Raw genomic sequence first — 14,348 nt, 5'->3', positions numbered from 1 at the left:
CCTGGGTATCCACTTTTTTTTTCTCTCTCTCTAGGCGTGCAAGTTTTCTCTCTCTATGCATGCAATTTTTTATTTCTCTCTCTCTCTCTAGTGCGCAGGTTTTCTCTCTCTATGCGTGTAGGTTTTCTCTCTCTATGCTTTAATTTCCTTTCTCTCTACGCTTGGAAATTCTCAGCTTTCTCTCTCTACGCTTGAAAACTTTCAGCATTCTCTCTCTACGCAATGGGGGGGGGTGCAGAGGGGGAGAGCGCGAGGCAGCAGGGCAGAGGTAGCGGGTGCAGAGGGGGAAGAGCGCGAGGCTGCAGAGCACACACACACACACACACACACACAGAAGAAAAAGACCACAGAGAATGAAAAGAAAGGGGAGAGAGAGAGAGAGAGAGAGAGAGAGAGAGAGAGAGAGAGAGAGAGAGAGAGAGAGAGAGAGAGAGAGATGAAAATGATTTGAATTTGACCTATGAGTCCATACATTCCAAAACGTATACACATACATAAGCGTAGATTTTAACGTTATAGAAATGGTCTTCAGAGGCCTCGGGCTTGATGTAAATGCTTAGAGCAATTCCAGTAGACCTTAAAAATCTTAGCTTAGTCTTGAAAATCAAGGCATGATAACTCAAAAGACAATCCCGAGAGACCAATTCCAATAGACCTTAAATATTTTTGATGAGTCTTGAAAATCAAGGCATGATACTCAAAAGGCAATCCCAAGAGACCTTGCACATCTATTGTATGGGCCTTGAACTCAATATTTTCTTCAAGAGGGCACTCAAAGGGTGTTCGAGTCCACACACAATTCCATTCCAGAACGTATACACATACATAAGCTAGATTTTAACGTCATAGAAATGGTCTTTAGAGGCCTCAGGCTTGATGTAAATGCCTACAACAATTCTAGTAGACCTTAAAAATCTTAGCTTAGTCATGAAAATCAAGGCAGGATAACTCAAAAGGCAATCACGAGAGAGAAATTCTAGTAGACCTTAAAGATTTTTTATGAGCCTTGAAAATCAAGGCATGAACTCAAAAGGCAATCCCAAGAGACCTTGCACAACTATTGTATGGTCCTTGACCTCGATATTTTCTTCAAGAGTACACTCAAATATCCAAGCTACTAGTCTTTTATGGTTTATGTGAGTACAATCTACTACACATGGGTGTCTTAAGTATGGGAATAATTCGAGAAATCTAAGATGGGATTGGTAGTTTTCTTCTTAAAAACCTCCTCCGGCGGTAGAAAGGAAGAGGTTTTGAGTGTGTTAGGAAAGATCTATTTAATAATAGGGCTTGAACTCCAGGTATGCTATTCAAGTCACAATTAACATAACCAATCTCCCCCACATACACACTCATTCGGACATGAGAAGATATGGTTGTTAATTTCATACGAATAGTTTCAAAAGACCTCAAGGATGTAAGTACCATGACCTTGCCAAGACTAATTCCATTAGTTATAAAGCACTCTGATGAGTATTGATGATACTCAAGAGGGCATTGCAATAATCAACCTCCTATCTTTGACAATAACCACTACACTTGGGTGTTCTATACATCATGCCACTTGGGGTTGAACTTAAAAGCCTAAAACAATCCAACAAATCTAAAAGTCGTATTGGGTTTGATAATTTTTGTCTCGTGAGGGAGTTTCAAGCTCACGAGGAGATGATGTTAGCATCATAGAAAGAGTCCCAAGAGACCTTGCACATCTATCCTATGAATCTTGAACTCAACCTTTTATTTGAGAGGGAACTCAGAGATCCAAACCTCATGGTCAAACTCAAGGCATGCTACTCAAGAGTCAATTGAGAAATTCCACACTTAGGGCCTAGAAGCAAGTTAGGGGTCATTCTTATCTTGAGAAACCTCATACTCTATCCGGTAATTTCAAGAAAGACCTCACATTCAAGACGGAAGGAGATCAATCAAATTACCACATTTGCGTGATAGTGAGGTTGTGTGAGTACTGAAAGAATGGAGTGTTTAATGTTATCTTTTTATACAAGCACAATATAGCGGAAGAAGAAGCCTTGCCATGTGGTGTGAACTGTTAGCAAAAGTCTACAGACAAAAAAAGGAGCCATCGGGTGAGCGAAGAGCTCGCACGCATTAACAAAAATTTCAAATGATTACCTTCATCTTGGTGATGGTCATGTCAGTGCTTTCAAGCTCATTTTCAAACTTGAGGAATTTTAGTCAAGATTCAATTGAGATAATCCCACACTTAGGGCCTAGAAGGAAGCTAGGGGGTCACTCAAGCTGCTGACATGGGCATCTCTCCAAACACAATCACTTATGCTTGCATCTTGGAGGCATGTGCCACCACTCAAGATGATGACATGGGCAAAAGAATTCAGGATGAGATTCTTAAATGTAGTAGGAGTAGTCCTAAGGACCTCAAAGATCTATGTAAGGATAAAAAGACAATTTATATCAAATGTTTTTGTATCACCACAAATGTACAATGACGAAAAGGGAATGTACACATTAACGAAAGGGCAAATGTACATATTAACCCCCCCCCCCCCCCCCCCTCTCTCTCTCTCTCTCTCTCTCTCTCTCTCTCTCTCTCTCTCTCTCTCTCTCTCTCTCTCTCTCTCTCTCTCTCTCTCTCTCTCCGACTCTCCGAAGACGGAGTGGGACAAATTAGCATTTGAGCATGGGTAAACATATCCGTAAGTTATTGGTGATAGTGTCCATTGTGTGTGTATCACACACACACACACACACATAGATACATGTAATAGTGGCAAAAGCGCGCGAGACCCACAAATTAATGGGTCACCCAAGCTAGTATGTATAATGGATAATAAAATTTTATATTAAAACACAACAAAAAATTCATGTGATTATAAGCACTCACTAGTACGGCCGATCGCCTTCGGCGGCCTCTCTCCCTCTTTATCGCATGCACAATAGCTTCTCTCATTTTTGGAATTTCAAGTGGTTGGGATTTCAAGTACTCTGCCATATTCTTCAAGGTACCATCGATCTTGCAATGCCTATGGTGGTCTCCAACTGCCATGCATATTCTTCAAGGTACCAAGGATCTTGCAAAGCCTGTGGTGGTCTCCAACTACTTGCATCAAAACCTTGACACAAATAGCATTGTTGAAATTTTACAAATAGTGGGCCCATTTGCCACAACTCAAATCTACCATTGTCGTCATTTTTGCTCTAAAGCGACATTTGGAGTTGGTCATTTGATCTTGATGCAAAGACTTAATTCTCAAGATCTCTCATTGTCGAAGCCTAATTTGCAAGCGTTTTTTGTTTTCAGAGTATGTTATATTTTGGCTCTTTTCTACCTCTTTTTTTCCCCTTTGTGATCATTGAATCAAGGGTCTTTTTTCATTCCTTCGTGTATGCCAAAAGAGATGGCTTATCATTATTTTCTGGATGTATTCTCATGTGCTGTAAGTTACCTTTGTATTACATAAACTCACACTCATGTCATCTTGTATTTGGGTTTTCATATTTTTCCAAAGCTTAAGGTATTTGGAATTTGGAAAGATAGGTTCTGTGCATTAGCGGATCTTCTAGTGAGCACTGAGTATTCACATGAGAGAGTGAGAGAAAGAGAGAGAGATTTGTGGCCACTATTCGGGAAAAATATTTTTTTCAAACATACAAAATTCCTTTTCTTGAACTTGCCAAGAATAAGTTTTAGAAAATTAAGTTTTTTTTAAAACAATATTTTCCTCTAATTTGGGACGAACGACACAATATTAAGTTGAGACACATTTTTCCCCAAACACTAGTGGCATTAATATTTTGCTATTGCAAGAGATGCCGCGATTAGCAGTTTCTGTGGACACTACCACTCACAGACACTACCACTCAATATTCAGCAAGCAACTCAAAACATTTTGCTTATGAGCTAGTACTCCGCCCGCGGCCTGCCCATCTCCTCTCTCTCTCTCTCTCTGTGACTATCCATGGCCAGCGCCAGCAGCTTTAAGCTGCCTCGTAACAGTCCCGTGCTATCATTTCATCGGGACTATAACAAAAATAATGCACATGGAAACCTTCTTGTTAACCTTTCAGTAAATACTACAGTGAAAGTAAATGGCAGTAGATTTGCATTTGACCAGTCCAACTTCCATAGCAGATTTGCATTTGACCATTTGAGTGAGTGTGAGAGAGAGAGAGAGAGAGAGAGAGAGAGAGAGAGAGAGAGAGAGAGAGAGAGAGAGAGAGAGAGAGAGAGAGAGAGAGAGAGAGAGAGAGAGAGAGAAGGAAGCCCTGCAGGCTGAAAGACGGATTTGGTTAGACGAAGGGCAGACTGAAAAAGAGAGTGCGAAGGCACTGCGAGAGAGAGAGAGAGAGAGAGAGAGAGAGAGAGAGAGAGAGAGAGAGAGAGAGAGAGAGAGAGAGAGAGAGAGAGAGAGAGAGAGAGAGAGAGAGAGAGAGAGAGAGCTCTTACCTGCTGTAGAAATACCTAGTTGAAGGCTTTGGCATTCTTATGCGGAAGGGAAAGCAGACCCCAAAGCTTGCTTATATAGAGGGGGGCTCAATCGAGCACCCATATGGAGGTGAGAAACGGTGCATGCCTTGAAATGGGGGAAGATCCCATCGTTCAAGGGGTTGAATTTGTCGTTCAGCTGCATGCCTCAAGTGTTGACACCATTCAAGGGCCATGCACGCAAGTCAAGCTCGCAGTGCACTATGTTGAGGGCTTCTTTGTTGGCAATGCCCACAAATCAAGGCAATGTATTTTTGATAGCCACGTTCGCAGTTCAATAGCCACGTCCAAAGGTCACCACAGGCTTTCGCAATAAGAGGGTAGAGCCACATCAAAGGGGCAGGGCCAAGAGGGCAGAGGAAGGGAAAAAGGCCAGGGTTTGATCATTGTGGCTGCAAATGCTTGCAGTCACGTGGATCAGACTCTTGTCTTTACGTTCGCAGTTCAATAGCCACGTCCAAAGGTCAACACAGGCTTTCGCAATAAGAGGGTAGAGCCACATCAAAGGGGCAAGGCCAAGAGGGCAGAGTAAGGGAAAAAGGCCAGGGTTTGATCATTGTGGCTGCAAGCATTTGCAGCCACGTGGATCAAACTTTTGTCTTTTTAATATAGATATAGATATAGATAGAATATTGTAGAATACGCAGAGACTAGACAGTTAACTCCTAAACCCTCTGCTGGTGAGGTCGCTCTTCTCCTATTTATCTGTGCTTTGTACAAAGGCAAGAACCAGTACAAAGGCAAGAACTAGTCGGTTAGTCGCGGCCCCTTGACTGCTTGACTGTTGGGCTACGCCACACCTCCCCCCTAAAAACAGAGGATATGCCTATCCAATAGTGGGACTGGGGAGTGTGCATGGTTTGATCCTTGTTACATGTGCTGTAGTGATGGACTGATTGGACAAGCGTTGCAGACGATATGTGTTGGTGCGAAGGTGCTGGAGGACTTTGTATGGACCAACCCATCGATGAAGGAGAGATTCACTTAGACCTTTGCGATAGGTAGCGAGATCGTTGCCCGTCAACTCCACCAATGTAGAATACGCAGAGACTAGACAGTTAACTCCTAAACCCTCTGCTGGTGAGGTCGCTCTTCTCCTATTATCTGTGCTCTGTACAAAGGCAAGAACCAATACAACAGCAAGAACTAGTCGGTTAGTCGCGGTCCCTTGACTGCTTGACTGTAGGGCTACGCCACAATATAGATATAGATTTAAACTTACTTTCCAAAAGTCTCATTCCCCCTTAATTTAGCGGGCCTTCTTACCTCTCCACCTTGTTTAGGCTAACTGATGTCGTTGCGGAAAAAGTTTCAAGTTCGAGTTTTGAAATTCATGATACAGACAATTAATTAACTCTCGAGTCCAACGAAGCCTAGATAGACATCTGCACCTCTCTTCTTCAGTTTGTGTCTGCGACCGAAGCAGTCAGGCAGCCCAAGCTCTCAAGGTATAGTGTGCTTTTTGATCGGGCTACTCATTCTGCATGCGCACGTCTAAGAATCTATGCGTTCCCACCACAGAAGAGCTAAGAGAAAAAAGCAGTAAGTTTCGGTTCTGGGATAATGGACGCCTTGGTGAACAGCTCATTCATCATGCCCAAAATAGAGAATAGAGGCCCTTTCATGCAATCTTGCAGAGAAAGCTCGTGGCTATGTGGAAATCATTCTTTACCGTGGTCACTAGTGTGCAAGCAGGGATTAAGAAAAGCCAAGCAGTTTAAGGTACAGGCTATTGATGCTGCCCAGCTATTTGACTTTGAGGGTAAGAAGCTGCAAGAAATGCAGGATCAGAAGAAGCTCAAAATAGGGCTGGTTGGCTTTGGAAACTATGGGCAATTCCTTGCAGAGACAATGGTAAAACAAGGGCACACTGTCCTTGCTCATTCTAGGTCTGATTACTCTGCAATTGGGCGCAAGATGAGAGTGCATTTCTTCAGGTACAAATTTTTAAGTTGCCTATCATATGCAGAGGTCCAATTTGTTTTTAGTTAACCAGCTAATTGCATAAGTGAAATGTCTCTTGTCGTATTCAATCTGTTCTAACCGTTATCCAAGAGTTGTACCAACCTTGAACTCCAAGTCAACATCAAAGTGTAACACATCAACAAGATGCAAGCAATGTTACAGCAGGCTCCTCATGCAAGGAGGTTGTTTAGCTCACAGGACATGGCCATATGTGTTGCAATCAAATATGTTCCTTTGGTCAAAAGGAACCTCTACTTAGATCTCTCTAGTAGTAGAGGCCACCTCAAACGAGACACTCTAATTGAGCAATACTTATTGTTGTCACTCGTTAACTTATAGCAGAGCATATCTCAAGCGGGATGCTCTAACTGAGCAAACTTATTGCTCTCATTTCTCTACAATTGTTATAAATTCTACTCGTCTTTGTGTAAGGTGCAACGGATGTGAATGTTGAACTTTGCTCAAGATAGTGCTCCGAACTGTGCTCAAGGGTTCCTTTTAATTACAAAAGAGAGAGCCTTTTGTTCCTTTAGTGAGAGAATGCAAATGATCACAAACAAAGTGGAAAACATTGTGAATGAAGGTGCTGAGACTGAGAGATAGAGAGAGAAGAATACGACATCAGAATGTTGTCAAACCCTCCTCCGAAGGCCCCACTTTCTATGGCGAGAGCAGTCTACTATTAATTGCACAAATCTCTACAATGCAATGGACTTGCCGACATGTCGACGACGCTGAGGACGACGACGAGACGAGCTGAAATATGAAAACGCTAAGGGCTGAAATCTGCAAATCTTGTATCTGATGAATTCTGACTCTATGTCGGTGACGACGGCGATGACGATGATGACGACGATGCGACGGGGACGCGCTGAAAACGTAGATGCTGAAATTTGCGTTTTCGGCTTGAATCTGCACGTTGGTTGATCTGACCGTGCGGCGAGGATCTGCTGCGGGAAGGTGAGATTTGCGAGGTTGGGGACTTGATCTGCGGTGTCTAGATGTTGAAAACTGGAAACGATGATGTAGAGAAGGTTATGACGTCGGAAATCTATAAAAAGGCTAGGGTGAAATTCTGGTCCAAAAATGCTAGGATTGAATTTGTATTTGCAGCAAAAACGCTGTGGAGTCTGCTATCGCCAGGTTGATCTGCAACTGTTTAAAACGCTAATGCTTCTTCTGTTGTTGATGAAAAACGCTGGCTGATCTTGGGTGGCTGAAAACGCTATGTCTCTTTGCTGGTCTTGCTGAGAAGGTCCACTTCAGTTGTGGACTCCTGCCTCTTCTACCAGAAAGTGCTAGCGTTAGGTTTTCTTATATACATCCTTAGTCATTTTGCCCTACCTAGTTTTCCAACAAAGTCACTTAATAATAATAAGTGAAAAATGACTAAAATAGGGAAAGTAGTTTTTGTGCACTATAAAATGCTCTTGATGAAATCTGATGGTAATGCTGATGATCATGATGTGTGCAACCAGATGATATGCATCTACTCTAAGTGTCTAGACATGCATGGTCTGCGAACAGACTCACAAAGGTGTCATAACACTTCCTAAGCTACGTTGACTGAACCCTTGTCATGAAGTAGCTTGTCCACATGCACATAGGGTTAGATGTGCACATGACATCCCCTCCTTTTTAAAGTGAGGTATTGGTACCGATTTGCATGGCTCCTTGTAGGCTACCAACATTTCGGGATAATCTTTGAAAAACTCTTCATCAACCGACACTGCTTCGTGGGTTCCGCGATCCTTGAACTTCAAAAAGTACTAACTTGCTTCTTTGAACCATGGTAAAACCGATGCAACAACACTTGCTCCGACGCCATGACTTCAGCTTCATCGATGATCTCTGGTTCTTCTTCTTCTAAAATGTCCTTTGGAGGTGTTCGTGAAACACTTTCAACCAAGAAACATGGAAAACGTTGTGCATTGACCATGAGTTAGGCAATTGCAATTTCATTGAAACCTCATTTATCTTTTTAATAACAGGAAATGGACCATACATTCGAAAAGACAACTTTGGACACTTCTTTCCAACTTGTTTAAGACGTTGCTTTATGATTCTTAAATACACCCAATCCCCTTCCTTGATCGAAACATTGTGACGATGCTTATTAGCCTGCTGTGAGTAAGACTCTTGAGCCTTGCTTAGTCGAAGCTTCACACTCTCAGAATTCTCATCCAACGACTGACTTTCAACATTGGCATCAGGTATTTGATTGACCGAGCGAGTCAAAAGTGATTGGAACGGACGGCCAAAACCTCCCTCATACGGAGTTCGATCAATGGCAGAGGAAAAAGAGTCGTTCAAAATAGTCCGAACCAATGGGAGATAGAGCTCCCAATGAGATTGTTCATCATGCACATATGACTTTAAAACATCAAAAGCCAACTGATTGTATATCTCTGTCTGACCATCTGACTGTGGATGAAAAGCTGATGAGAAATTCAACTTAGTGCCAAAATTTTCGAGTGTGCGCGCCAAAAATTGTACGTGAACTTAACATTCCTATCTGAAACAATCAGTTTTGGCAAACCACAGAGGGGGTACCGATGCTTTATGAATAACCGTACTACATCTTGTGCGATGACTGTGGCCTTACAAGGAATCAACATGCAAAACTTGCTGAAACGATCAACAATTGTCAAACATTGAGTGTTCCTTGAATGCAAACTAGGTGGAAGGTTAGTCACAAAATCCATGGAAATATCTTGAAAAGGTCCGTCAGGAATAGGCAGCGGAGGCAAGAGGCCTTGCTGTACCCTGAGGAGCTTTTACCTTTTGACATACAGTGCACTGTGTGACATAACGAAACACATCTTTTCGCATTTTACGCCAATAAAAGAATCTCTCTATTTTTTCCAAAGTGGTGTTCATTCCCCTGTGCCCACCCGTGAGAGAGTCATATGCATCATCCAATATGGTTGGCTGAGAGAGGGCAACACACATAGACGTTGACGAAAATACAACAAACCATCACGAATGAGATAGTTGCTTGGCCCTTGGGAAGCAAGAGCTTGCAACCATTGCTTACCAAACTCGGAATCCGCATACTGGTTCTTCATGTTGTCAAAAGATACACCTTGAAGAGAAACTGTGGACCTTGACTCAAGAGTCAGGATTTGTCCTTTGCGACTTAACGCATCTGCACAACAGGGTTAGCTTTTCCAGGCACATACTCAATCAAACCTCCAAATTGCTTAAGAAATTGTGACTACCATGCTTGGCGATCACTCCAATGTGCACTAGGCATAGGCTGGAGCCTCTCGAGGGCTTGGTGATCTGTGCGAATTGTGAACTCTTTACCATACAGAAAATGCTTCCAATGCTTAAGAGAGCGAATGATAGACAAAAGTTCTTTATCATAAACTGAATAGTTCTTTTCTGCACTATTGAGCTTCCGACTAAGGAAAGCTACTTGGCGACCATGCTGCTGAAGCACAGCGCCTATAGCGACATTGCTTGTATCCGTCCATACTTCAAAGGGGTCATCCCAAGAGGCAAGGATAAGATATGACGCTTCTCTCACCGCAACCTTGAGAGCTGCGAAAGCCTCAATAACTGCCTTGGGTAAATCCACGCATTGTCGGCGAGTCTTTACCCCTTTCAAAACATCTGTCATAGGTGCGGCAATGCGTGCAAAATTCTCTATGTGCGAACTATATGCTTGACATAAACCAAGAAAAGAACGCACATCATATGCAGTTTTGGGCAAATCCCAATTACGTACCTGTTCCACCTTCGCTGGGTCTAGCTTGATGTCTTCTACAGAAATGATATAACCTAGATAAGTAACTTCAGTGAGAAAAAAACTTAGATTTCTTAGCTGCAATGTACAATTGACACTCATCTAAACGGGTCAATACCCGTTCTACATCCTTTTCATGTTGTTCCCACAATGCAGAAAAAATGAGAATATCATCGAGAAATATGAACACATACACCAACCATATCGCCAAAACGGCCTACCATGAGACGGTTAAATGTACCCATGACACTTGTCAATCGAAAAGGCATAACCATATACTCCCATTGCCCTCGCTCTGTGCGAAAAGCGGTCTTGAAGATGTCGCCTTTGAATACCCTTACCTGATGGTATTCACTTTTGAGATCGACCTTACTGAAGACCTTTGCCCCATTGAGCCTATCAAGGATATACTCAATCCCACCAAAAGTCACTTAAAATTAATAAGTGAAAAATGGAAAAAAGAGGAAAAATAGGTTTCCTGCACTGTAAAATGCTCTTGATGGAATCTGATGGTAATGCTGATGATCATGTTGTGTGCAATCAGAGGAATATGCATCTACTCTAAGTGCCTGGTCATGCACGGTCTGCGAATAGACTCACAAAAGTGCAAGAACACTTCCTAAGCCAGGCTAACTGAACCCTTGTCATGAAGTAGCTTATCTACGTACACATAGGGTTGGATGTGTACGTGACATCCCCTCCTTTTTAAAGTGAGGTACTGGTATCGATCTGCATGGCTTCCTTGTAGGTTGCCACCAACTCGGGATAATCTTTGAAAAACTCTTCATCAACCCACACTGCCTCATAAATTCCTCGATCCTCGAACTTCAAAAAGTATTGTCTCACTTGCTTCTTTGAACCATGGCGAAACCGATGCAACAACACTTGCTTCGGCTCCATGACTTCTTCTTCATCGATGATCTCGGGCTCTTCTTCTTCCGAAATGTCCTTTGGAGGTGTTCCCTAAAACACTTTCAACCAAGAAACATGGAAACGTTGTGCATTGACCATGAGTTAAGCAATTACAATTTCATCGAAATCTCATTTATCTTTTTAATGACAGGAAATGGACCATACATTCTAAAAGACAACTTTGGACACTTCTTCCTAACTTGCTTAAGACGTTGCTTCATGATTCTTAAATACACCAAATCCCCTTCCTTGATCGTAACATCCCGACGATGCTTATTACCCTGCCGTGAATAAGACTTCTGAGCCTTGCTTAGCCGAAGCTTCACACTCTCAGAAATCTCATCCAATGATTGACTTTCAGCATCGGCATCAAGCACTTGACTGACCGAGCGAGTCAAGAGTGATGGAACGAACAACCAAAAGCTGCCTCATACGGAGTTCGACCAATTAGAGAGGAATAAGAGTCATTCAAAATAGCCTGAACCAATGGGAGATAGAGCTCTCAATGAGACTGCTGATCATGCACATATGACTTCAAAACATCAAAAGCCAACTGATTGTAAATCTCTATCTGACCATCTGGCTGTGGATGAAAAGCCGATGAAAAATTCAACTTAATGCCAAAATTTTCAGAGAGTGGCGCCAAAAATTGGACGTGAACTTAACATCCCTATCTGAAAGAATCGATTTTGGAAAACCACAGAGGGGGTACCAATGCTTTATGAACAACCGTGCCACATCTTGTGCGGTGGTCGTGGCCTTACAAGGAATCAACATGCAAAACTTGTTGAAACGATCAACAACTGTCAAACATTGAGTGTTCCTTGAATGCAAACTAGGTGGAAGGTTAGTCACAAAATCCATGTAAATATCTTGAAATGGGCCATCGGGAATAGGCAGCGGAAGCAAGAGGCCTTGTTGCTTACCCCGAGGAGCTTTTACCTTTTGACATATAGTGCACTGTGTGACATAACGAAACACATCTTTTCACATTTTAGGCCAATAAAAGAATCTTTCTATTTTTTTCAAAGTGTTGTTCATTCCCCTGTGCCCACCCGTGAGAGTCATGTGCATCATGCAATATGGTTGTCGTGAGAGAGGGCAACACACATAACTGGATGAAAATACAACAAACCATCACGAATGAGATAGTGCTTGGCCCTTAGGAAGCAAGAGCCTGCAACCATTGCTTACCAACCTCGGAGTCTGCATACTGGTTCTTCATGTTGTCGAAAGACACCCCCTGAAGAGAAACTGTGGATCTTGACTCAAGAGCCAAAATCTGTCCTTTGCGACTTAATGCATCTGCAACAGGGTTAGCTTTTCCTAGCACATACTCAATCAAACCTCCAAATTGCTCAAAAAATTGTGACCTCCGTGCTTGGCGATCACTCCAATGTGCACTAGGCATAGACCGGAGTGCATAGACCGGAGCCACTCAAGGACTTGGTGGTCTGTGCGAATTGTGAACTGTCTACCATACAGAAAATGCTTCCAATGCTTAAGAGAGTGAATGATAGACAAAAGTTCTTTATCATAAACTGAATAGTTCTTTTCTGCACTATTGAGCTTCCGACTAAGGAAATCTACTAGATGACCATGCTGCTGAAGCACACCGCCTATGGCGACATTGCTCGTATCCGTCCATACCTCAAAGGGGTCATCCCAAGAGGCAAGGATAAGACACGGTGCTTCTGTCACCGCAACCTTGAGAGCTGCGAGAGCCTCAATGGCTACTACGGGCAAGTCTACGCGGTGACGGCGAGTCTTTCTTTACCCCTTTCAAAACATCAGTCACAGGTGCGGCAATGGGGGCAAAATTCTCTATGTGCGAACTATATGCTCGACATAAACCAAGAAAAGAACGCACATCATATGCAGTTTTGGGTAAATCCTAATTACGTACCTGTTCCACCTTCGTGGGGTCTAGCTTGACGCTTTCTGCAGAAATGATATAACCCAGATAAGTAACTTCAGTGAGAAAAAATTTAGATTTCTTAGCTGCAATGTACAATTTACACTCATCTAAACGGGTCGATACCCTTTCTACATCCTTTTCATGTTGTTCCCATAATGCAAAAAAAATGAGAATATCATCCAGAAAGATGAACACATACACCAACCATATCGCCAAAACAGCCTACCAGAAGACGGTTAAATGTATCTACCGATCCGCGTTTTTTTTTTCCGCGGCACCTATGGCTTCAGGCAATGATCAGTCGACTCCCTCTGCATCTGGAGATGCGAGCTGGGATCACAACGAAGATTCAGACAGAGAGTATGGCCCGCCTCGGCCTACTCAGGCGGAGCAACGAGAGATGAAACGTCGTCAATTGATTGGCGATGCAACAAAGATGATACTCAATTTTGCCAAGGACCCGAAGATGGCAAAATATATGAACCAGACCTCTTTGGAAGAGGTACAGATGGAGTGGCAAAGAACCACAACACCACTCCCGAAACCCGCTCTCAAGAAACCTTCTGCCTCCAAGAAAATATACGGAGAAGGAACTGGAGAACGTGGTTGATGCACGGGTTGCTCAGCTTTTTGACGCGCAAAACAAAGGCAAAAAGCACGGCAAAAAAGCAGAAGAAAGGCACTGACTTTCCGGGATATTTGGGTCATCGGTCGACATTTGACAAGGCAAAGAAATTGAAGAAGCGCGTCAAGTTTGAAGACCTACCCAGTTCTTCTTCTTCTTCTTCTGATAGTTCTTCTAGCTCTTCAGACTCGAGCGAAGAAGACAGGAAAAGCAAAAAGCGAAGCAAGAAACAATGTGGCAGAAAAGGCAGATAGAAAAGCAGAACTGGTACCACATGGCGTGGGAACTACACCGAATCTAATGAATGAAAGTACAAACTTTGCCGCTTTTGGGGCAAAGTGAAGGATCAGGAAGCTCTTTTGAAGGAGCCAAGGCGAACTTCTTTTCACTTGGAATTGGCGGCTCGATTTGGAATTACGCCCGATAGACTGACGCCACAGGCGGAGGTAGTTCGACTGGCACCCGGATGGGATGTTGCCATTACACCGAGCATTGGCAAACTTTGTTTGCAATGACAGGGGTGTTCAGGGCACGCGAGTGACGTTCTACTAAGGATCCCTTGGTACCACAAGAACTACGCTGTGGTTGACTACCGGGCCGAGAAAGCGACTTTGATAAATGAAGGGCTTAGAGATTGTACTTGATGAACTTCAGTTTCATACTCATTCTGTTGGGAGAGAATTGAACGATGGATAAAGGTTTAATATATTTT

At 43.0% G+C, this 14,348-nt stretch overlaps 1 protein-coding gene across 1 annotated transcript in view; it reads left to right on the top strand.

Moving 5' to 3' along the window:
• The first annotated feature begins 5,737 nt into the window (after positions 1–5,737).
• LOC147463071 (arogenate dehydrogenase 2, chloroplastic-like) overlaps positions 5,738–14,348 on the top strand; it is a 79,152-nt gene continuing 70,541 nt past the window's right edge. The window contains exons 1-2 of the mRNA XM_086487073.1: positions 5,738–5,913; positions 5,987–6,402. Coding sequence (XP_086343199.1) covers positions 6,029–6,402 — 374 coding nt within the window. The 5' untranslated portion in view covers positions 5,738–5,913; positions 5,987–6,028. The remainder of the gene's footprint in view (positions 5,914–5,986; positions 6,403–14,348) is intronic.

This window comes from Adiantum capillus-veneris, chromosome 2 (genome assembly GCF_014529385.1).
Source record: "Adiantum capillus-veneris isolate H3 chromosome 2, ASM1452938v2, whole genome shotgun sequence".
In the NCBI taxonomy this organism is placed as follows: domain Eukaryota; kingdom Viridiplantae; phylum Streptophyta; class Polypodiopsida; order Polypodiales; family Pteridaceae; genus Adiantum; species Adiantum capillus-veneris.
The sequence above is the reverse complement of the archived record's forward strand: the minus strand, read 5'-3'. Positions and strand labels throughout refer to the sequence as shown.